Source organism: Kogia breviceps, chromosome 15 (assembly GCF_026419965.1).
Source record: "Kogia breviceps isolate mKogBre1 chromosome 15, mKogBre1 haplotype 1, whole genome shotgun sequence".
Classification (NCBI taxonomy): domain Eukaryota; kingdom Metazoa; phylum Chordata; class Mammalia; order Artiodactyla; family Physeteridae; genus Kogia; species Kogia breviceps.
In genome coordinates, this window is record NC_081324.1 from 13,095,359 (window position 1) to 13,120,193 (window position 24,835).

The 24,835-nt window shown below is 39.9% G+C and overlaps 1 protein-coding gene across 2 annotated transcripts in view; it reads left to right on the forward strand.

Moving 5' to 3' along the window:
• PIGN (phosphatidylinositol glycan anchor biosynthesis class N) overlaps window positions 1–17,570 on the forward strand; it is a 110,578-nt gene extending 93,008 nt beyond the window's left edge. For both annotated transcript variants that reach the window (XM_059039368.2, XM_059039370.2), the window contains one exon: window positions 14,988–17,570. In XM_059039368.2, coding sequence (XP_058895351.1) covers window positions 14,988–15,111 — 124 coding nt within the window. In that variant the 3' untranslated portion in view covers window positions 15,112–17,570. The remainder of the gene's footprint in view (window positions 1–14,987) is intronic.
• The last annotated feature ends 7,265 nt before the right edge of the window (window positions 17,571–24,835 follow it).

The window sequence follows — 24,835 nt, forward strand, 5'->3', positions numbered from 1 at the left end:
AGTAAAATCAAATCCCATAACTGCTGGGCAGGTGACTCACAGACTGGAGAACACTTATACCACAGAAGTCCACCCAATGGAGTGAAGGTTCTGAGCCCCACATCAGGCTTCCCAACCTGGGGATCCAGCAACGGGAGGAGGAATTCCTAGAGAATCAGACTTTGAAGGCTAGCGGGAGTTGATTGCGGGACTTTGACAGGACTGGGGGAAACAGAGACTTCACTCTTGGAGGACACACACCAAGTAGTGTGCGCATCAGGACCCAGGGGAAGGAGCAGTGACCCCACAGGAGACTGAACCAGACCTACCTGCTAGTGTTGGAGGGTCTCCTGTAGAGGCGGGGTGTGGCTGTGGTTCATCATGGGGACAAGGACACTGGTAGCAGAAGTTCTGGGAAGTGCTCCTTGGCGTGAGCCCTCCCAGAGTCTGTCATTAGCCCCACCAAAGAGCCCAGGTAGGCTCTAGTGTTGGGCTGCCTCAGGCCAAACACCCAACAGGGAGGGAACCCAGCCCCACCCATCAGCAGACAAACATTAAAGTTTTAATGAGCTCTGCCCACCAGAGCAAAAGTCAGCTCTACCCACCACCAGTCCCTCCCATCAGGAAACTTGGCACAAGCCTCTTAGATAGCCTCATCCACCAGAGGGCAGACAGCAGAAGCAAGAAGAACTACAATCCTGCAGCCTGTGGAACAAAACCCACATTCACAGAAAGATAGACAAGATGAAAAGGCAGAGGGCTATGTACCAGATGAAGGAACAAGATGAAACCCCAGAAAAACAACGAAATGAAGTGGAGATAGGCAACCTTCCAGAAAAAGAATTCAGAATAATGATAGTGAAGATGATCCAGGACCTTGGAAAAAGAATGGAGGCAAAGATCGAAAAGATGCAAGAAGTGTTTAACAAAGACCTAGAAGAATTAAAGAACAAACAGAGATGAACACTACAGTAACTGAAATGAAAACTACACTAGAAGGAATCAATAGCACAATAACTGAGGCAGAAGAATAGATAAATGGCCTGGAAGACAGAATGGTGGAATTCACTGCTGCGGAACAGAATAAAGAAAAAAGAATGAAAAGAAATGAAGACAGCCTAAAAGACCTCTGGGACAACATTAAACCCAACAGCCTTCACATTATAGAGGTCCCAGAAGGAGATTATAGAGGTCCCAGAAGGAGAAGAGAGAGACAAAGGACCAGAGGAAATATTTGAAGAGATTATAGTCAAAAACTTCCCTAACATGGGAAATGAAGTAGCCACCCAAGTCCAGAAAGCGCAGCGAGTCCCACACAGGATAAACCCAAGAAGAAACATGCCGAGCCACATAGTAATCAAATTGGCAAAAATTAAAGACAAAGAAAAATGATTGAAAGCAGCAAGGGAAAAACAACAAATAACATACAAAGAAACTCCCATAAGGTTAACAACTGATTTCTCAGCAGAAACTCTACAAGCCAGAAGGGAGTGGCATGATATACTTAAAGTGATGAAAGGGAAGAAGCTACAACCAAGATTTCTCTACCCAGCAAGGATCTCATTCAGATTCGATGGAAAAATCAAAAGCTTTACAGACAAGCAAAAGCTAAGAGAATTCAGCACCACCAAACCAGTTCTACAACAAATGCTAAAGGAACTTCTCTAAGTGGGAGACACAAGAGAAGAAAAGGACCTACAAAAACAAACCCAAAACAATTAAGAAAATGGTCATAGGAACATACATATCGATAATTACCTTAAACGTGAATGGATTAAATGCTCCAACCAAAAGATACAGGCTTGCTGAATGGATACAAAAACAAGACCCATATATATGCTGTCTACAAGAGACCCACTTCACACCTAGAGATACATACAGACTGAAAGTGAGGGGATGGAAAAAGATATTCCATGCAAATGGAAATCAAAAGAAAGCTGGAGTAGCAATATTCATATCAGGTAAAATAGACTTTAAAATAAAGAATATTACAAGAGACAAGGAAGGACACTACATAATGATCAAGGGATCAATCCAAGAAGAAGATATAACAATTATAAATATATATGCACCTAACATAGGAGCACCTCAATACATAAAGCAACTGCTAACAGCTATAAAAGAGGAAATAGACAGTAACACAATAATAGTGGGGGACTTTAACACCTCACTTACACCAATGGACAGATCATGCAAAATGAAAATAAATAAGGAAACAGAAGCTTTAAATGACACAATAAACCAGATAGATTTAATTGATATTTATAGGACATTTCATCCAAAAACAGCAGATTACACTTTCTTCTCAAGTGTGCACGGAACATTCTCCAGGATAGATCACATCTTGGGTGACAAATCAAGGCTTGGTAAATTTAAGAAAATTGAAATCGTATCAAGCATCTCTTCTGACCACAATGCTGTGAGATTAGAAATGAATTACAAGGGAAAATACATAAAAAACACAAACACATGGAGGCTAAACAATATGTTACTAAATAACCAAGAGATCACTGAAGAAATCAAAGAGGAAATCAAAAAACACCTAGAGACAAATAACAATGAAAACACGATGATCCAAAACCAATGGGATGCAGCAAAAGCAGTTCTAAGAGGGAAGTTTATAGCTATACAAGCCTACCTCAAGAAACAAGAAAAATCTCAAATAAACAATCTAACCTTAAACCTAAAGCAATTAGAGAAAGAAGAACAAAAAAACCCCAAAGTTAGCAGAAGGAAAGAAATTATAAAGATCAGAGCAGAAATAAATAGAAGGAAAGAAAACAGTAGCAAAGATCAATAAAACTAAAAGCTCGTTCCTTGAGAAGATAAACAAATTGATAAACCATTAGCCGGACTCATCACGAAAAAGAGGGAGAGGACTCAAATCAATAAAATTAGAAATGAAAAAGGAGAAGTTACAACAGACATCACAGAAATACAAAGCATCCTAAGAGACTACTACAAGCAACTCTATGCCAATAAAATGGACAACCTGGAAGAAATGGACAAATTTTTAGAATGGTATAACCTTCCAAGACTGAACCAGGAAGAAATAGAAAATATGAACAGACCAGTCACAAGTAATGAAATTGAAACTGTGATTAAAAATCTTCCAATAAATAAAAGTCCAGGACCAGACGGCTTCACAGGTGAACTCTATCAAACATTTAGAGAAGAGCTAACACCCATCCTTCTCAAACTCTTGCAAAAAATTGTGGAGGAAGGAACACTCCCAAACTCATTCTATGAGGCTGCCATCACCCTGATACCAAAACCAGACAAAGGTACTACAAAAAAAAGAAAATTACAGACCAATATCACTGATGAATATAGATGCAAAAATCCTTAACAAAATACTAGCAAACAGAATCCAACAACACATTAAAAGGATAATACACCATGATCAAATGGGATTTATCCGAGGGATGCAAGGATTCTTCAATATATGTAAATCAATCAATGTGATACACCGTATTAACAAATTGAAGAATAAAAACCATATGATCATCTCAATAGATGCAGAACAAGCTTTTGACAAAATTCAACACCAATTTATGATAAAAACTCTCCAGAAAGTGGGCATAGAGGGAACCTACCTCAACATAAAAAAGGCGATACATGACAAACCCACAGCAAACAGCTCTCTCGGTGGTGAAAAACTGAAAGCATTTCCTCTAAGATCAGGAGCAAGACAAGGATGTCCAATCTCACCACTATTATTCAACAGAGTTTTGGAAGTCCTACCCACGGCAATCAGAGAAGAAAAAGAAATAAAAGGAATACAAATTGGAAAAGAAGCAGTAAAACAGAAGTAAAACTTCTGTTTGCAGATGACATGGTACTATACATGGAGAATCCTAAAGATGCCACCAGAAAACTACTAGAGCTAATCAATGAATTTGGTAAAATTTCAGGATACAAAATTAATGCACAGAAATCTCTTGCATTCCTATACACTAATGATGAAAAATGTGAAAGAGAAATTAAGGAAACACTCCCATTTACATTGCAACGAAAAGAATAAAATACCTAGGAATAAACCTACCTGGGTAGACAAAAGATCTGTATGCAGAAAACTATAAGACAGTAATGAAAGAAATTAAAGATGATACCAACAGATGGAGAGATTACCATGTTCTTGTAGTGGAAGAATCAATATTGTGAAAATGATTCTACTACCCAAAGCAATCTACAGATTCAATGCAATGCCTATCAAATTACCAAAGGCATTTTTTACAGAACTGGAACAAAAAGTCTTAAAATTTGTGTGGAGATACAAAAGACCCCAATAGCCAGAGCAGTCTTGAAGGAAAAAAAGGAGCTGGAGGAATCAGATTCCCTGACTTCAGACTATACTACAAAGCTACAGTAGTCAAGACAATATGGTACTGGCACAAAAACAGAAACATAGATCAATGGGATAAGATAGAAAACCGAGAGGTAAACCCATGCACTTATGGTCAACTAATCTATGACAAAGGAGGCAAGAACCTACAACGGAGAAAATACAGCCTCTTCAGTGAGTGGTGCTGGGAAAACTGGACAGCTACATGTAAAAGAATGAAATTAGAACACTCCCTAACACCATACACAAAAATAAACTCAAAATGGATTAGAGACCTAAATGTAAGACCAGACACTATAAAACTCTTAGAGGAAAACATAGGAAGAACACTCTTTGACATAAATCACAGCAAGATCTTTTTTGATCCACCTCCTAGAGTAATGGAAATAAAAACAGAAATAAACAAATGGGACCTAATGAAACTTCAAAGCTTTTGCACAGCAAAGGAAACCATAAACAAGACGAAAAGACAACCCTCAGAATGGGAGAAAATATTTTCAAATGAATCAATGGACAAAGGATTAATCTCCAAAATATATAAACAGCTCATGCAGCTCAATAGTAAGAAAACAAACAACCCAATCCAAAAATGGACAGAAGAGCTAAATAGACATTTCTCCAAAGAAGACATACAGATGTCCATGAAGCACATGAAAAGCTGCTCAACATCACTAATCATTAGAGAAATGCAAATCAAAACTACAATGAGGTATCACCTCACACCAGTTAGAATGGACATCATCAGAAAATCTACAAACAACAAATGCTGGAGAGGGTGTGGAGAAAAGGGAACCCTCTTGCACTGTTGGTGGGAATGTAAATTGATACAGCCACTATGGAGAACAGTATGGAGGTTCCTTAAAAACTAAAAATAGAATTACCATATGATCCAGCAATCCCAATACTGGGCATATACCCAGAGAAAACCATAATTCAAAAAGACACATGCACCCCAGTGTTCATTGCAGCACTGTTTACAATAGTCATGTCATGGAAGCAACCTAAATGCCCATCGACAGACAAATGGATAAAGAAGATGTGGTACATATCTACAATGGAATATTACTCAGCCATAAAAAGAAACGAAATTGGTCATTTGTTGAGACATGGATGGATCTAGAGACTGTCATACAGAGTGAAGTAATCAGAAAGAGAAAAACAAATATTGTATATTAATGCATATTTGTGGAACCTAGAAAAATAGTACAGATGAACCAGTTTGCAGGGCAGAAATTGAGACACAGATGTAGAGAACAGACTTATGGGCACCAAGGGGGGAAAGTGGTGGGGGAGTGGCGGTGATGGTGTGATGAACTGGGAGATTGGGATTGACGTGTATACAGTGATGTGTATAAAATTGATGACTATTTTAAAAAAAGGAAAATGAGGAAGAGGAAGAGAAACAGGAAATAAGTATATTGTTAATATACTGAAATAACAACAACTACAAAAAAGATTCCAATTCACAAAAAAAAATTAAAGGGAAAGTCATAAATGAAATGGGAGGTCAGGAAGTAGAGTTATAAGTCCAGACCACTCTTTCAAGCTTAATTGAAAAGGGAAGGAGAAATAAGGCAGTTATTACATGGGAATACCCTCACACCGCCTTCTGAGATTTTGTTATCATTTTGTTTCACCCATGAGTGATGTGAGGAATGATATTATAGTTGGAAGGCATGAATGCCCCTAGATCTGGTTACCCTGTGTCAAAACTGGGGTCCAGCATCAGGGCTGAAACGTAGTGAGCCCGTTCACAGAGTAGAGTAGTGACCCTTCCCTTCAAAGTCAGAGCAAGGCATTGCAACACAGAATCTCGTACCCAGCAGTTGGTATTTGAGACATGGGCCCTGAGAGGCGTGATACAGGCAGTTCAGAGACCAGGGAATCCGTTTATATTTGGCAAAAGGCAAAACTAGACAGAAGCTCAAATTTGAGTAGAAGGCTCAGGATGCCAAAGGCTCGCCCCCGGTCACAGCTGTAGCACTAATCACCAAAACTGGTATCGTGCCACCATGTTTACAGTATCTTCTAGCACATTATTTCATGTGACCTTTATCATAGCACTGTGAAGTACACATTATTTTCCCCCACAGACATATTTACTGCCTCATTTTACAGTTGAGGACCCCGTGGCCCTAAGGAGAGTGCGACTTGCTCATGCCCCAGAGCCTGTAAATGGCTGAGCAGGTCAGGGAGGCAGCACTTGGGCACCAGGGCTGCGTATCCCCACTGCCCCTAAGTGCCTCTACTTGGAATTCCCCGGAGTCTTTGTTTTGTAATTCTAATAACCTCTTTTTGAAAAGTGGCTCTGTGTCTAATCCCATGTTTGTGATTGTTGCAAAGGAACCATTCACTGAAAAGTTTTGAATAATGTAAATCTAGGATTTACAGGGGAAGGAAATATTGATTAGGAGGGAATGAGCCAAGAGTAAGGGCATCTTAGGTCAGAAAAGTCCTGTTTGGGGCCAGAGGCCTTTGTTGAGTGTACAGAGCTGAGTTGTGTCCTCAAAGAGAAAATACTGAGAAGCAGGGAATGAGGCCGGTGGCAGCTTTCTGCTAGGGGAAGGCCGTCACGGGACATGCAGGCTGCCGACAGGCACCACAGACCCAAGCACGCACTGCCAAGCTGCACGGCTGGCAAAGTGGCATCTTATTTATGTCAGAAGATGGCAACAGATAGTCTCATACTGGTGGTTGAGAGAAAAACCTTGTGACATAAAGAAGACTCTGTTCCTAGGAGAGTTAAAGGATACGGGTAAAGAAACGCTGCAGTACTGTGATGCTTATGAAATCCTGAGGCTTTGTGTGTGCCCTAGAAGGACTTTTGCTAGGGCTACAGAGGGTCAAGGGCAAATTCAAGGACATAGTGATGAATCGAGATACCCATGAGCAAGGCCCTGATCAGAAATTTTCGTTAGCTGCGTCACCTTTGCTGACCTTGGTTACCTTATACTCAGGACTCCAGTAGAGGAGGTTTCTTTTCAGCATTGGATCCCAGAATTCAGGACCTTTTCCCCCACTTACTGACTTATTTAGTCTTTCATGCTTTCACTCAACAAGTACTTATTGAGCAACAACTCTAAGCCCGTCTTTCTCATTACATTGTGCCCTCTTGTTCACGTCCTCACGGATCCCATTCCATTCAGCACTGTTGGTCCTGTTCCCTTTCTGTCATCTTCAGTCTTTCATCTGAAACTTAATTAGCAGAATGTTCCCCTCAACACCAACCCCTCAAATTACCTTTTCTTTTCTTCCTCTCTAGTAATATACTGTTACATCAAAAAGAAGAAAAAGAGAAAGGGAGGGGTGGGGAGGAGGCGGGGAAGAAGAGAGGGAGGGAAAGAGAGAGAAAGAGAAAGCATACCCTTTTCAGCATTTCATTTTCCACCTTCTGGCATCAACATCAGCCCTTGATCCACTCCGGAATTCCTGTATCCTTCTTTGTCCAAAATTATTTTCTCTCTTTCCCAGTCTTTCATGTTGCTTGTTTAAAGATAGTCACCATTTTTCTCTGGAAAATTCTGCAATGTCTTTCTTTAGAAATGTTAAGTTAAACTGTTTTAAGGAATTTAATGCAATCATGTTTATCTCTCCTCCTTTCTGGGATCACTAGAAGTTTCCAGAAACCTTTTGGAGGATTGGATTGTTTTGCCACAGAAAAATCTTATACCCAAATCTGGGGAAAAGCCAGATTAAATTAAGCAGCAAATGAGTAAAGTTAAGGATTATTGAGAAAGGTATTAAATTGATATAATAATTAGTATTAAAATGTCATTTATTGCACACAGTGTATTAGCAGTTTTACATAGGTTATTTCATTAGTTTTTTGTTTGTTTGCGGTACGCGGGCCTCTCACTGTTGTGGCCCCTCCCGTTGCGGAGCACAGGCTCCGGACGCACAGGCTCAGCGGCCATGGCTCACGGGCCCAGCCGCTCCGCGGCATGTGGGATCCTCCCGGACCGGGGCACGAACCCGCGTTCCCTGCATCAGCAGGCGGACTCTCAACCACTGCGCCACCAGGGAAGCCCTTCATTAGTTTTAATAACAATGATGTGAAGAAAATATAATTATTTCAACTTTACAGCAGAGGAAACTGGCTCTGAAAGACTTTAACAATAACATGGAACACGTAGGTTTCAGTTTTTTGCATTGTATGTACATTTAATATATAGATCATTTCTTCAGGAAAAAGTATATAGTGAGCATTCACCATCCATGAAGCATTCCCAGGTGTTACCAAAGACCCAAAGATGTATGGGATTGCCTCCTCAAGACTTGGTGATGCCCCCACTGCTAGAGATAGATAACTCCTGCATCAGAGTTTTTTGTAGGGAATTCAAGCACTGAGGGGGAAGTTCTACTGTATAACTTATAAGGAATATTCCAGCCCTGGAAGGATATGACTGTGACACATGGCCCCTGCATTCAGGGTTGTAAGACAGAATAACTGTAATACAAGGCAGCATGTGCTTAAGTGTTATGTGAATACCGAATGGAGGCCGCTTCAATTCCGGCTTCAATGACTGAGAAAACATTGCTCAAGGTCGGCATTTGAGCTGGGCCTTGAATGAAGGGTATAATTTCAATTAGAGGACTTAGGGTATTTTTGGCAGACAGAATGGATATGAGCAAAGCACAGAGGTGAAAAAGCCCAATGCCTACTCATCTGGAGTGTGATAAATAAGTTGAATTTCAGAAACCTTAGGTTTGGGATAAGCAAATTTGCAGAAAATAGCCTTTGGGAACCTTAACTTGGAGAACCTTGAATACAAAACTACAGTGTACATTCTGTGGGCATATAAGTGAGCAGCCATGTACTTCGGTTCTACTGGAGCCTTAATATTTTAGATGTTACTTCCACAAGTGAATTATTGCCGAGGAGTTAGGAATCTTGACTGCCTTTTTTAGACAAGTTCATTCCGTGGAGTGACGGGTGCGGTAGAATGTGTGTCTGGAAATGGAGGAACTAACTAAACCAGGACCATCAGGGTGATTAAGCATTATCCTTAAGTGTTCCTGGTGTCATAACCTTAACAGTCAGGCTTCAGTTCTCCTTTGATCCCTGAAGTTATTCTGTGCTTCCAGGCATGATTTTTTCCTGCTTCCTTCAAGGTCTGTCCTCCCAGGCTTCAGTGATGTTACAGAGCCAGTTACCATGTCATAGTACTTTGCACTAAATCCAAATTGCCAACTTTGACAGTCTTTTTCCTTGATAATGTTTTTCTTTTCTTTAAAAAAATTATAGTAATATATACATAACATTAAAAACCGCCGTAACCATTTTAAAGTGAACAGCTCAGTTATATTAAATATATTCACATTTCTGTACAACTAATCTCCAGAACTTTTTCATCTTGCTTAACTGAATCTCTATACCCATTAAACAGCACCTCCCCATTTTCCCTTCCCCTCAGCCCCTGGAATCCACTTTTCTACTTCCTGTCTCTATGAGTTTGGCTACCCTAGGTACCTCGTATAGGTGGAATCACACAATATTTGTCCTTTCATATCTGGCTAATTTCACTCAGGGTAATGTCCTGAAGGTTCATCCATGTTGTAGCATATATCAGAATTTCCTTCCTTTTGAAGGCTGAATAATATTCCATTATATGTATGTATCACATTTTGTCTACCCATTCATCCATCAGTGGGCACATAGGTTGCTCCCACCTTTGGCTGTTGTGAATAATGCTACTATAACATGGGTGTTCATTATCCATTCAAGTCCCTGCTTTCAGTTCTTTGAGATACACACCCAGAAATGAGATTGCTGGATCATACGGTAGTTCTGTTTTTAATCTTTTGAGGAACTGCCATAATGGTTTTCATAGCAGTTGTGCCATTTTATTCCTACCAGTAGTGCAGAAGACTAATTTCTCCACATTCTCACCAATCCTTCTTTTCTTTTCTTTTCTTGATAGTAGCCACCCTGATGGGTGTGAAGTATATCTCATTGTAGTTTTAATTTGCATTTCCCTAATGGTTCGTGATGTTGAGCATTTTTCATGTGCTTGTTGGCTATTTGTATGTCTTCTTTGGCAAAATATCTGGTCAAGTCCTTTGCCCATTTTTCATTTGAGTTATTTGGTTTTTCATTGTTGAGTGGTAGGAGTTCTTTATGTATTTTGGACATTAACCCCGTATTAGATATATTATTTGCAAATATTTTCTCCCATTCTGTAGTTTGCTTTTTCACTCTGTTGATTATGTCCTTTGCACAGAACTTTAAAATTTTGATATAGTCCAGTTTATCTATATTTTTGTTACTAAAAGAGGCTTTGACCCATTGCAAAACTTGAATTTAATATCTAGCGTGACATTCTTCTTGGCACGTGTGTGATACCTCCAGGCCTCTTCCTTGCATTCCTTTACACAACCATCATGGGAAATAAAGTGTTCATCAGAGCACAAAATAATAGCAAACAAGAGACTGCAGAGGCATAAAACAAACAATGAGCATCATTCAAACCAAGGGAAACAGAATGGTGCATTAGCACTTGTAGACTGTGAATGCATTAATGACCCCTCCCTCAGCAGCACTAGCCATGAGAAAAGGACGTTAACTCCGTGTTTCAGTACTGTACTTCATTTATATTACATATTAAAATAGTATATAATTAATCAATGCTATACAGGGTAAAAACTGTGCTGTAGAAATATTTTGTGGTAATAGTATTTTTTTATAAAGGGAGCTGCCCTACACATACAGTGATCATATGTCCAGGTTTACCTGGAGCAGTCCTGGTTTATGCCTTTTGTCCTGGTGTAATCTTCACATCCTCATCTATACAACATTAAAAATCCAGAGTGGATGAGAAGAGAATAAAGGCATAGCCAGTTAATAAGTTATGTTAAACTTCAGTTTAGGGCTTCCCTGGTGGCGCAGTGGTTGAGAGTCCGCCTGCCGATTCAGGGGACGCAGGTTCGTGCCCCGGTCCGGGGAGATCCCATGTGCCGTGGAGCGGCTGGGCCCGTGAGTCATGGCCGCTGAGCCTGTGCGTCCGGAGCCTGTGCTCCGCAACGGGAGAGGCCCATGTACCACAAAAAAAACCAAAAAAAAAAAAAAAAACCTCAGTTTATCTCGGTCTCAATGCTTTATCATCGGGAGTCTAACTCCCATAGGTAAAATGGGATGCTTGCTCTGAGAGACTTCAGATTTCAGAGCTCAGTTCTATTCATCAGGCTGAGAACATTGAACTATCCTACATAAATTACCCACATCCTCTCCCGGTCATTCCTGCTGAAATATCTCCTTGCTCTGCTCTGTTTGTCTTCTTTGTCTTTTACTGTATTGTACAAAAGATGCCTACTTAAGAAAGGAAGAAGATGGGGAGCGGGGAGGTGGAAGAGGTTGGGATGGAGAGACAAAATGAAATCTGAGTTAGTGGAATTAAGCTTTCTAAGTGGAATTGCCCCAATTGATGCTGCAAGGTGAGGTTTTCGTTGCTGCTGCTGCTCTTGTTGGTGAGTTAGAATTCTAAAATCTTTCCTTTGCATCCTGTTAGCAATAATGGCATATAATGCCACAGTGAACCATGTAATACAGGTCTAATGAGCAGAAGTGGTTCATGCATCTTCATAAGCATCTGATTGATTGCCAGGAAAAGGCTTGGGTAGTGGGGGAAAATACACTTCAAGATCCAAAACTAAAGCACCATATAATAAAGTTCACCTATCAACACTTCATTATTCTACTTTTTCCTGCATTTTATTTGTGAGAATATTGCTTTTAAGTTTTGGCTTTCTAATTATTCCTATGTGGATATACATTTGAAAAGCCGAGCAGTTCCTTGTCATGTTGCAGATATTATTAAACTTACTGTCGTAATTTCCTTAATGGGAACCAGGGTTATTTGAATTGTGCTCCTGCAGTGGTTTCCCTTTGTGACGAATTTTATTTCCAAACTCCTTTGTATTAGTAATACAGTTAATAACTTCAGCCATTCCATGCCTATTATTCACAGAAATGGAATGTTGTCCTTTAGTCCTCACTAATTGTGTAAATTGTGTAAAAGATCAAAAGAAGAAAGTGCTAAATTATAGCTCTGGTTTGTTCCAATTTGTTCCAGCAGAAAGAAAATCCAGGGAACTACCCACTGTGTCACTCCTGGGTCCCAAGATCCTTAACCTGTGTGTATTCTTTCCACTGTTCGGTCTTCTTATGTTTCTTTTATATACAATGCCCAGAGTTCTTGTTGTACTTGGCAGGAAGAATAGGGGAAAGTACACCTACTCCATCTCCTGGAAAAGGAAGTTTTTCTGATTTTTTTTTTTTTTAAAGCTTCTAGTTTTCTAACACCTCTGTGCTGTGATAAACTTGAATTGCCCCACTTTGGAAGATGTTTAAAGTGAGATCAGTCAACCAGTTACCAACTTAAGTGTGATAAAATTTCAGCATAACTCACATAATTTTAGTAACATAATCTTGTCTATTTTGGCATGAGTTGTTCGAGAGCATTCTGTTAAAATAAATATCTAGATAGTTTTATTCCCAGAAAGGCTTTGTAGAATGATAAAAATGTCTTATCATTGTTTTCATTTTTAAATAAATAATTATCAGTGATTTATTTCCTCTGTAGCTACTAAAGTTGGAAAGTAGCTTTGTAAAATCTGCATAATTAAGTGGTAGATAAGAGCTGTATCGTATTCATTCAGGATTAAAAAAATATATACAAACACACATATGCACAAACACATACACACATAAATTTAAGTAGAAAAAAATTCCGGGTCCAATATTCTATTATATTATTTTTACAGTGAAAATAAACAAACATTTCAAAAATCTTAATGTTAATATTTGGCTAGCAGTTAAAGATCAAATTTTATTGTTTTCTTTTTAGGTCAGGAGCCTACCCTAGTCCAGAACCAGATTTCTAACATAACTAGTTCTCATTCTTATTTTTTAATTAGCCAACTCTTCTATATCAAATTTACTTTACAAGATGAACCAGTGTACCTAAAGAAAGATTCTAAATAGGAATCAGTGCCTTTCCAAAGGAAATCTTATCAAACCATAAAGCTTTACAATTGGAGGTTCTTACTTAAAAGCTTATAACAATACCAAAAATAAATAAATAAATAAAAGCTGCATAGAGTAGAGGCCCTTTTTTCCTGGCCTTGAGGGGCCTTGCCTATGGGGCAGTTACCTGACAGCACAGTGAAGCTTTGCCTAGGTTGGCCTAGGGCCAGCAGTTTGACATTTTGGGGGGCTGCCCACCTATTGGACTGGAGTTATTGAGAAGGTGGGATGGAGGCCTGCAGGCCACTGTTCCCTTTCCCCTTAGTCTCCATGTCCCTCTCTGTGATCGGCCTGCTTTACATGCACCCAAAAGGCACCTTCCCAGATGCCCTAAGACAAGTTCCCTGGGGCTTGTCCTGGGGGCCATTCTTGGGAAGGGGCTTCTTTAACCCACACCAGGACTTCTGTTTGCTGGGGTTAGAGGAGAGGAAAGGGGAGAAAATATGACCTCCCTTCATCAAGCCAGCTTGGTTACAGGCCTGCAGAACCTTCCCTTCACCTTTGTTGAAGGATGTAAAACGTGTGAATCTATTATGAAGGTAGACAGTTAAACACAACTCTGATAGGCGTTGTGAATAAATAACTTGCCGATCTGCACTGAAGCTTAGCTTCAGCAATAGTGTACTAGTATCACTATAGGAAGCCTCTGCTTTGTTGCACATTTGTCAGATCTGTGTCCTAAATTTCTTTCCATATTTCCAAATTTATCATCAAGCCATGTACTATGTACTGTGTTTAAAAAGGAAAACTTAACATTTAATATTGCTCATAGATGGGAGCTGGGATTGGGTAATTTTAAGCTTATTCTATCTTTTTCCAAAACTCTAGGGGATAGTAGCTTTGCCTCTGAGGTTAATAGAGAGATGTGTCCCTTGTCTTTTGTTTAGATTCTTTGACTAAAACTGTCACTTCACTGAATTTGAGTTTGGGTAACATTTTCCTTTCTTTGTGGCTAGTAGTTTTGTCAAAGTACTTCTAACTTTTGTCAAAACATGGGATGGCATGCTCTAAAATATCAGAATACTTAACTTGGGGACATCTTGGGGAGCCTGTGGATATTATTCAGAGTATATAAGAATTAGAGGGGGGGAAATTATTTTTCTAAAAGCTAAATTTTAAAATTCAGTTTCTAATGGTGACAAAGACACAGGCACTACTAATTCCAATCAGACGTTTTCATATCATTATAGTTGTTGGAGCTATCTCAAAATATTATGTTCATCACTACTTCTACAACAAATTTGTTCTTTTTAACATATTGGTATCTATTTCAAAATCATTGGTATCCTCTGTAATTCTGTGTATTTTATATACACAGTTGACCCTTGAACAACATGGGTTTGAACTGCATGGATCCACTTATATGTGGATTTTTTTCAATAGTAAATGCTGCAGTACTATAAGATCTGTGGTTGGTTGAATGCGAGGATGCCAAACCATAGATACTTAGGAACCTTGGATGCTAAGGGCCAACTATACAGTTATAAGCTGATTTTTGACTGCTCAGAAGGTCGGCACCCCTAATACCTGAGTTGTTCAAGGATCAACGGTACATTTAGAAACATTAGTTAGAGGAATCTTATGCTTTTCCTCTTATGTGTTCTCTCTGCCTGTAACATGTTTCTTTTTCTCCTTCTGTAGCATCAGCCACTACGTGATTGTCATGTCCATGACCATCTTTCTGGTGTTTCTCAATGGCCTGGCACAGATGCTCACAAAAAAGAAACTCAAACTGTGTGGCAGACCCAAAAGCCACCTCATATGATGTTGCCAAAGCCATCATTGAGCACCCAGATCCTGCTTCTCATTCTCCTTGTCAACTAAAATCTTACCAAGGATTCATAAAGGAGATGGATATTAACGTATAACATGCTCTGCTCACCTAAAGGAAGTTATATGTGGAATTCTGAATTTACGGGTTATCTGGAATAAAGGAGCTTCCATTTTCTTTAGGTTTTGCAAGAAGTCGTGGTTACGTCTGTGGAAAAGTAGAGTAAAGCATTCTGCATTTTCATTTTTTCCTTTAGTTGGCAACTCTTCTCACCGATGTTTCAGAGCACCTGTAACGGTCTCTGGTCTCCAGCTGTACAGCTTCCTGTATTATATGCAGAGGAGAATGTGCTCCTGAGGGGGCAGTACTGATCACATCCAAAATCAATGCACTGGTTGAATATGAAGTAAATCACCAGGTGGCACCATAAATATTTATCAACTCTCAGCACTTGTTTTGCAAGTAGTTCTAACTACTAAACAACATTAGAAAGACAATCAGGATGTGTAGAAAAATGTTTGCAGGTGTTTTTCATTTTTCTTCAGTATTCAGCATACTATTTTATGCTTTTTAGTGCTTTTTTAGTTTTCATAGTCAATCAGCTAGATGCAGGTTTTACCTTCACTTTTTTTTTTCCCATTTCTGGATTCACATGGAATTTCTGGAGATAGAAAAGCAGAAAAAGCTTGTTATTTGTGTCTTGTCCATGGGGAAAAAGATTTAAATGATTAGTTTCTTTGTTTATTTTATTTTATTTTATTTTATTTATTTTTGGCTACATTGGGTGTTCGTTGCTGTGCGCAGGCTTTCTCTAGTTGCAGAGAGCGGGGGCTACTCTTCGTTGTGGTGCGTGGGCTTCTCATTGCAGTGGCTTCTCTGGTTGCAGAGCACGGGCTCTAGAGCACAGGCTCAGTAGTTGTGGCACACAGGCTCAGTAGTTGTGGCTCGCGGGCTCTAGAGCGCAGGCTCAGTAGTTGTGGTGCATGGGCTTAGTTGCTCCGCGGCATGTGGGATCTTCCCAGACCAGGGCTCGAACCCGTGTCCCCTGCATTGGCAGGCGGATTCTTAACCACTGCACCACCAGGGAAGCCCCTAAATGATTAGTTTTTAATTGTAGATTCAATAACTGTTACTTTCAAAGCTTTTATCCTGCATTATTCCAACAGATAAATCAATGGTTAAACTTTCTGAAAATATCATAAGTCAGTGTTAAAATTGCTTTTCTTTCTGGTTGTGAGATTCTAGCTCAAAGGCCCAAAGTCCTCTCGTTAAAGTTTAATTTCTATTCATAAACTAATTTTAATGGACAAAATATTTTGAGAGTAATTTTTATTTGGATTCTTCATAAAGTGTCCTTTAGATATCACTGTGGAGTTGGCCTTTTGCCCATGGTGTGCCAGGAGAGTTTGGCTGATGCTAAGCTTTCTTGGTCTGAGTCCCATTTTTAAAAAATAATTGATTTTGAATTAAGTTATAGCATCACTAATTCATATTAATGATGAGGAAGCTCTCTACAAATTAACAGATTTTTCAAATTGGCAGGTGAGTGAACAGACACGATTCAGGAGATTCAAAAATCAGTTTGGCAAAATGTACTTTCTTAATTCCTATTTAGGATGAAGTATAGTTATAATTGACTTGTGATAGTACTTCATGGTATACCAGCGAAAGCATTATAGTACAATAAAACAAGAGACGTATTGATGTCAGTGTAAGACCTCATGCAGTCTAATATGAAATCTAGGTGGACAGCTAAGAAGCTGCTGAAATGGTATTGGCAGTTGGAGAACCCATGAACTTTCACATTGCCTCAAAGGATTTTTGATCAGTCTTTTCACAAGTCAGAGAAAACTGACTTTATAAACACTTATTTCCTTTTATATCTAGTTTTGCCTTTCATCTTTTTCCGGATTTTCACATGGAGGAATTAATGAATATTTTATTACAACGTGGTAAAAGGTGCTCTGTGCTTTATCTTTATTTTGCTTTTCGAAGCACATCTTTTTAATATTGTTTCAAGTCAGTGTGAATTTACAAAACAGGGATTGCCTCTACAGCCACAGGCCAGCCTTGCTCTACTGTGACAGGACCCCTCAGACTCACCTGGGAACAGTGCACTGGATGGGCCTTTTCTATTGCGCAGCTTATCAGAATATCTTGAAGTGTTTTGAAATGCATATTTTTATATTGAAAAACAGAGAAAATATAAATAAGATTTAAGTAAAATATATTTCTGTTTAAGGCATTTACTTTTTCATTGTAACTATAAATATGAGATTTTCAAGTCAACACTTAAGACATTTGCTGATTAACATTTGTTTAAATTAAGAATTGCTGTAAGAATTAAAGTGGGCATATCAGGTTGAGAAAATATTGAACAACAAAAAAAAACATGCTGTGTCACATGGACCATGAATAAATCTTGGAGGAAACCCTAAGGATTTAGGAAACTATCTGCAGCCTGTCTGTAATTTATGAATGCTTTAATTCTATGTACTATTTTTTTAATGTGCTGTATTTAGAAAACAAAATGCATTTTATATTTTCAGGAAATAATGTTATAAGTGGTAGTATATTCTCACAATAATCCCCTCAAACGATTTAACAATGATAGAGCTGAACTACTTACCTAGAAAATCTACTCATCACTTATGATACTGTTTCTCATGAAAAACTCATTCCGAATTTCAGTCAACTCAGATATTAGGAGCATTTATGTCCCCCACCTCCAGCCCCACCTTTACACACTTGTAGTGGACTGGGGACTTGTTTGGCCTTCACCTTTTGATACGTAACTGTGCCATCAAATATGTAATTTCTGATGGAGCAGGCCCAGAGGGCATGGGGTCAGGGCATTGCATGGGGATGGTCTCTAGATTGTCTTTAGATGCCCTCTGGTCGGGGAGGGGAGCCAGGGGAGCCCCCCACAGAGAATGAGCTAAACCGACTCAGTCATTTGGAGAGGATCCCCTTCAAGCAGTTCTGAGGACTACTTTTAAGAGATCTGAGATAACTTGGTAATGTTTCACCTTTTCAGAGTTGTTCTTTTTATACTGACATTCTCTCTGTCTATAAAATGCTTGAGAGTGGGATTGTTAGGGTATGTGCTTTCAGCACTGTAGTAATATCTTGTAGCATTTTCCCATTTCTGCATCAGTGTGGTTTGTTAAAGAGTTGGGTGGGATTTCTGCTCTTAATACTCATTCTATAAAAAGAACATTTTAGAAGTAATGTATCACTTATTAATTTCCTTAGAGACACTAACACAGATCACAGTTAACTCACCACCCTGAGTACTGCAGTATTTGCCACATAGCAGCATTTCTCAAAGTATGTCCCTTGGAACATGGGTTTCTTAGGATACAAATAGATGTCATAATAAAAAAGGTTCTCTGATCAAATATATTTGAGAAACACCTAGTCAGAGCTAAACAGGTGTATTTCTTGTAGTACTAGGGAATTTAATTTGGTATGTGCATTGCTTGACCACAGACCCGACCTTCAAGTCTCCCTTCCGCCTGGCACACATACTTCAGAAGTGTCCCCACATACTTTTGCACTTAAAAACCTCAGCTTATCATACTGTTTCAAAAAAGGGTGTCGGGGGGAGACCTTCAAGATGATGAAGGACTAAGACATGGAGATCACCTTCCTCCCCACAAATACATCAGAAATACATCTACACATGGAACAGCTCCTACAGAACACCTACTGAACGCTGGCAGAAGACCTCAGATTTCCCAAAAGGCAAGAAACTCCCCACTTACCTGGGTAGGGCAAAAATAAAAAAGAAGAAACAGAGACAAAAGAATAGGGACGGGACCCGCACCACTGGGAAGGAGCTGTGAAGGAGGAAAGGTTTCCACACACTAGGAAGCCCCTTCACAGGCGGAAACTGTGGGTGGCGGAGTGGGGGAAGCTTCAGAGCCACGGAGGAGAGCGCGGCCACAGGGTTGTGGAGGGCAAAGTGGAGAGATTCCCGCACAGAGGATTGGTGCCGACCAGCACTCACCAGCCCAAGAGGCTTGTCTGCTCACCTGCCGGGGCGCGCGGGGGCTGGGAGCTGAGGTTCTGGCTTCGGAGGTCAGATCCCACGGAGAGGACTGGAGTTGGCTGTATGCACACAGCCTGAAGGGGGCTAGTGAGCCACAGCTAGCCGGGAGGGAGTCTGGGAAAAGGTCTGGAGCTTTCTAAGAGGCAAAAGACTTTTTCTTGCCTCCCTGTTTCGTGGTGGGCAAGGAGAGGGGATTAGGAGAGCCACTTGAATGAGCTCTAGAGATGAGGGCAGGCTGCAGCTGTTAGCAGTGCGGTCCCCAGAGACGGGCATGAGACGCTAAGGCTGCTGCTGCAGCCACCAAGAAGACTGTGTGCAAGCACAGGTCACTATCCACACCTCCTCTCCCGGGAGCCTGTGCAGCCCACCACCGCCAGGGTGGCGTGATCCACTGCCAGGGTCCCGTGATCCAGGGACAACTTCCGCGGGAGAACACATGGCACGCCCCAGGCTGCAACAATGTCATGTTGGCCTCTGCTGCCACAGGCTTGCCCCACATTCCATACCCCTCCCTCCCCACAGTGTGAGTGAGCCAGAGCCCCCTTAACCCCTGCTCCTTTAACCCCGTCCTGTCTGGATGGGGAACAGATGCCCTCAGGTGACCTACATGCAGAGGCGGGGCGAAATCCAAATCTGAACCCCAGGAGCTGTGCGAACAAAGAAGAGAAAGGGAAATCTCTCCCAGCAGCCTCAGGAGCAGCAGAATAAATCTCCGCAGTCAACTTGATGTACCCTGCATCTGTGGAAAACCTGAATAGACAACGAATCATCCCAAAATTGAAGCGGTGGGCTTTGGGAACAACTGTAGACTTGGGGTTTGCTTCCTGCATCTAATTTGTTTCTGGTTTTATGTTTATATTACTTTAGTATTTAGAGTTTATTATCATTGGTAGATTTGTTTATTGATTTAGTTGCTCTCTTCCTTTTTTAGATATATATATATATTTATTTTTCCTTTTTCTCTTTTTGTGAGTGTGTATGTCTATGCTTCTTTGTGTGATTTTTGTCTGTATAGCTTTGCTTTTACCATTTGTCCTAGGGTTCTGTCTGTCCAGTTTCGTTTTGTTTTGTTTTTTTAGTACAGTTTTTAGTGCTTGTTATCATTGGTGGATTTGTTATTAGGTTTGGTTGCTCTTTTCATTCTTTCTATTTTTTTATTACTTTTAAATTTTTTAAAATAATTTTTAAAAATAACTTTCTTTTCTTCCTTCCTTCCTTTCTTCCTCCCTCCCTCCATCTCTCCCTTCCTCCCTCCCTCTCTCTTTCTTTCCCTTTCTTTCTTTCTTTCTTTCTTTCCTTTTTTCTTCCTTTTCTTCTGAGCCATGTGGCTGACAGAGTCTTTGTGCTCTGGCCAGGTGTCAGGCCTGTGCCTCTGAAGTGAAAGAGAAGACTTCAGGACATTGGCCCACCAGAGACCTCCTGGCTCCACGTAATATCAAACAGCAAAAGCTCTCCCAGAAATCTCCATCTCAACGCTAAGACCCAGCTCCACTCAACGACCAGCAAGCTAAAGTGCAGGACACCCTCTGCCAAACAACTAGCAAGACAGGAACACAACATCACCCATTAGCAGAGAGGCTGCCTAATATCATAATAAGGTCACAGAAACCCCAAAACATACCACCGGACACAGTCCTGCCCACTAGAAAGACAATATCCAGCCTCATCCACCAGAACACAGGCACCAGTCCCCTCCACCAGGAAGCCTACATAACCCATTGAACCAACCTTAGCCACTGGGGATAGACATCAAAAACAATGGGAACTATGAACCTGCAGCCTGCAAAAAGGAAAACCCAAACACAGTAAGTGAAGCAAAATGAGAAGACAGAGAAACAAACAGCAGATGAAGGAGCAAGGTAAAAACCCACCAGACCCAACAAATGAAGAGGAAATAGGCAGTCTACCTGAAAGAGAATTCAGAGTAATGATACTAAAGATGATCCAAAATCTTGGAAATAGAATGAAGAAAATACAAGAAACTTTTAACAAGGACCAAGAAGAACTAAAGAGCAAACAAACAATGATGAACAACACAATAAATGAAATTAAAAATTCTCCAGAAGGAATCAATACCAGAATAACTGAGGCAGAAGAACAGATAAGTGACCTGGAAGGTAAAATAGTGGAAATAACTACCACAGAGCAGAATAAAGGAAAAAGAATGAAAAGAATTGAGGACAGTCTCAGAGACCTCTGGGACAACATTAAACGCACCAACATTCCAATTATAGGGGTCCCAGAAGAAGAAGAGAAAAAGAAAGTGACTGAGAAAATATTTGAAGAGATTATAGTAGAAAACTTCCCTAAAATGGGAAAGGAAATAGTTGATCAAGTCCAGGAAGCACAGAGAGTCCCATACAGGATAAATCCAAGGAGAAGCACACAAAGATACATATTAATCAAACTATCAAAAACTAAACACAACGAAAAAATATTAAAAGCAGCAAGGGGAAAACAACAAATAAAATAAAAAGGAATCTCCATAAGGTTAACAGCTGATCTTTCAGCAGAAACCCTGCAAGCCAGAAGGGAGTGGAAGGACATATTTAAAGTGATGAAGGGGAAAAACCTACAACCAAGATTACTCTACCCAGCAAGGATCTCATTCAGATTTGACAGGGAAATTAAAACCTTTACCGACAAGCAAAAGCTGAGAGAGTTCAGCACCACCAAACCAGCTTTACAACAAATGCTAAAGGAACTTCTCTAGGCAAGAAACACAAGCAAAGGAAAAGACCTACAATAACAAACCCAAAACAATTAAGAAAATGGTAATAGGAACACACATACCGATAACTACCTTAAATGTAAATGGATTAAATGCTCCAACCAAAAGACATAGACTGGCTGAATGAATAAAAAAACAAGACCCATATATATGCTGTCTACAAGAGACACACTTCAGACCTAGGGACACATACAGACTGAAAGTGAGGGGATGGAAAAAGATATTCCATGCACATGGAAATCAAAAGAATGCTAGAGTAGCAATTCTCATATCAGACAAAATAGACTTTAAAATAAAGACTATCACAAGAGACAAAGAAGGACCCTACATAACGATCAAGGGATCAATCCAAGAAGAAGATATAACAACTGTAAATATTTATGCACCCAACATAGGAGCACCTCAATACATAAGGCAAATGCTAACAGCCATAAAAGGGGAAATTGACAGTAACACAATCATAGTAGGGGACTTTAGCACACCACTTTCACCAATGGATAGATCATCCAAAATGAAAATAAATAAGGAAACACAAGCTTTAAATGATACATTGAACAAGATGAACTTAATTGATATTTATAGGACATTCCATCCAAAACCAACAGAATCCTCTTTCTTCTCAAGTGCTCATGGAACATTCTCTAGGATAGATCATATCTTGGGTCACAAATCAAGCCTTGGTAAATTTAAGAAAATTGAAATTGTATCAAGTAACTTTTCTGACCACAACACTATGAGACTAGATATAAATTACAGGAAAAAATTTGTTAAAATTACAAACACATGGAAGCTAAACAATACACTACTAAGTAACCAAGAGATTGCTGAAGAAATCAAAGAGCAAATCAAAAAATACCTAGAAACAAATGACAATGAAAACACGATGACCCAAAACCTATGGGGTGCAGCAAAAGCAGTTCTAAGAGGGAAGTTTATAGCAACACAATCCTACCTCAAGAAACATCTCAAATAAACACCTAACCTTACACCTAAAGCAATTAGAGAAAGAAGAACAAAAAAAAACCCCCAAAGTCAGCAGAAGGAAAGAAGTCATAAAGATCAGATCAGAAATAAATGAAAAAGAAATGAAGGAAACAGTAGCAAAGATCAATAAAACTAAAAGCAGTTTTCTTGCAAAGATACACAAAATTGATAAACCATTAGCCAGACTCAAGAAGGGAGAAGACTCAAATCAATAGCATTAGAAATGAAAAAGGAGAAGTAACAACTGACACTGCAGAAATACAAAGGATCATGAGAAATTACTACAAGCAACTATCTGCCAATAAAATGGATCTGTGCAAATGGTGGTGTAGGGCACACTTGCACCAGATTCTTAATGTTCACCTTTGAGGCATATGCCAGCAGTCTTCCAAATGGTATATGAAGCAAAAGGAGGAAGAGTTTCCTCCCTCTTCTTTTTATCAGCATTAAAGGAAGGAATGGAATATTGGCTATTTTCAAGCACTTGAAGTTTTGTCAAGACCTGGAAGTCCAGAGGACACTTAGTGTAATGGGTTGAATTGTGGATCCTCCAAAAGATATAGCCACAACCTAAGCCCTGGGACCTGTGAATGGGACCTTAAAAAGGGTCTTTGCGGATATAATTAAGTCAAGGATCTTGAGAAGAGATCATTCTGGATTATCGAGGTGCACCATAAATCCAATGGCAAGAGTCTTTATAAGAGAAAGGAAAGGAGAAAGAAGGAGAAGAAGGCCTTGTAAAGATGGAGGCAGAGACTGAAGTGATGCTGCCACAAGCCAAGGAATGTCTGGGGTCACCGCAAGCTGGAAGAGGCAAGGAAGGAGCAAAAACATTGATTTGGGCCTTCTGGCCTCCAGAACTATGAGAGAATAAATTTCCATTGTTTTAAATCACCCAGTTTATGATAATTTGTTATGGCAGCCCTAGAAAGCTAACACATTTGGGGAGGTGAATTTTATAGACTCGTCAGCCACTTTTTTGATGGAGCCACAGCACTTGCATGACTAAGTCATACAGTTGTTTTGTTTTGGGGTTTTTTTTTCATATATCTTTTAATATATTTATTTATTTTTGGCTGTGTTGGGTCTTCGTTGCTGAGCACAGGCTTTCTCTAGTTGCAGTGAGCAGGGGCTACTCTTCTTGGTGGTGTGCTGGCTCTAGGTGTACGGCCTTCAGTAGTTGTGGCACACGTGGTCAGTAGTTGTGGCTCGTGGGCTTTAGGACACAGGCTCGGTAGTTGTGGTGCATGGGCTTAGTTGCTCCGTGGCTTGTGGGATTTTCCCCAAGCAGGGATTGAACCTGTGTCCCCTGCATTGGCAGGCGGACTCCTAACCACTAGGCCACCAGGGAAGTCCCTGTTTTTTTGTTTTCATAACTAGCAAATTTTTTTTTAAATGCTTGATTGAAAGGCACACATAGTTTAGGGCATACAGCAGAGAACGTGATAGAGGCTGCTCTCCAGTAGAGAAGCTACTACATCAGAGATCTATGGTGATAAGCACAAACGGTAAGCTATTTGGACCTCTTAAATAGTAATATGAAAGGATCTTAGAGATACAATAGGCCAAGTGACCACCTCGAACATATATTTTCTAACATACACAGAACCCAAGTCTTATGTATAATTTTGTGGGGGCAGATCAGCAGGCTAGTCACAGGAAGACTTGACATTGCTGAGTCAATTTCTACACTGGTGCAATATTGCCTTCTGTACCTTTCTTTTTCAGTAACCAACTCATATTCTGGGACAGCCTCAAGGGAGTAGCTCATTAAAATGGACACATAGAGCAAGGAGTTTAAAGTGCTATGTTCTATTACTAACAGGAATCCAACTATCAGTGAAATCATTCTTAGATGAAATCCAATGACCACTTACCACCAAACCAAAAGGATACTCTCAAGTTAGTTTGAATATTATGTATAATCAAAAGTGATTGTTAGGGCTTCC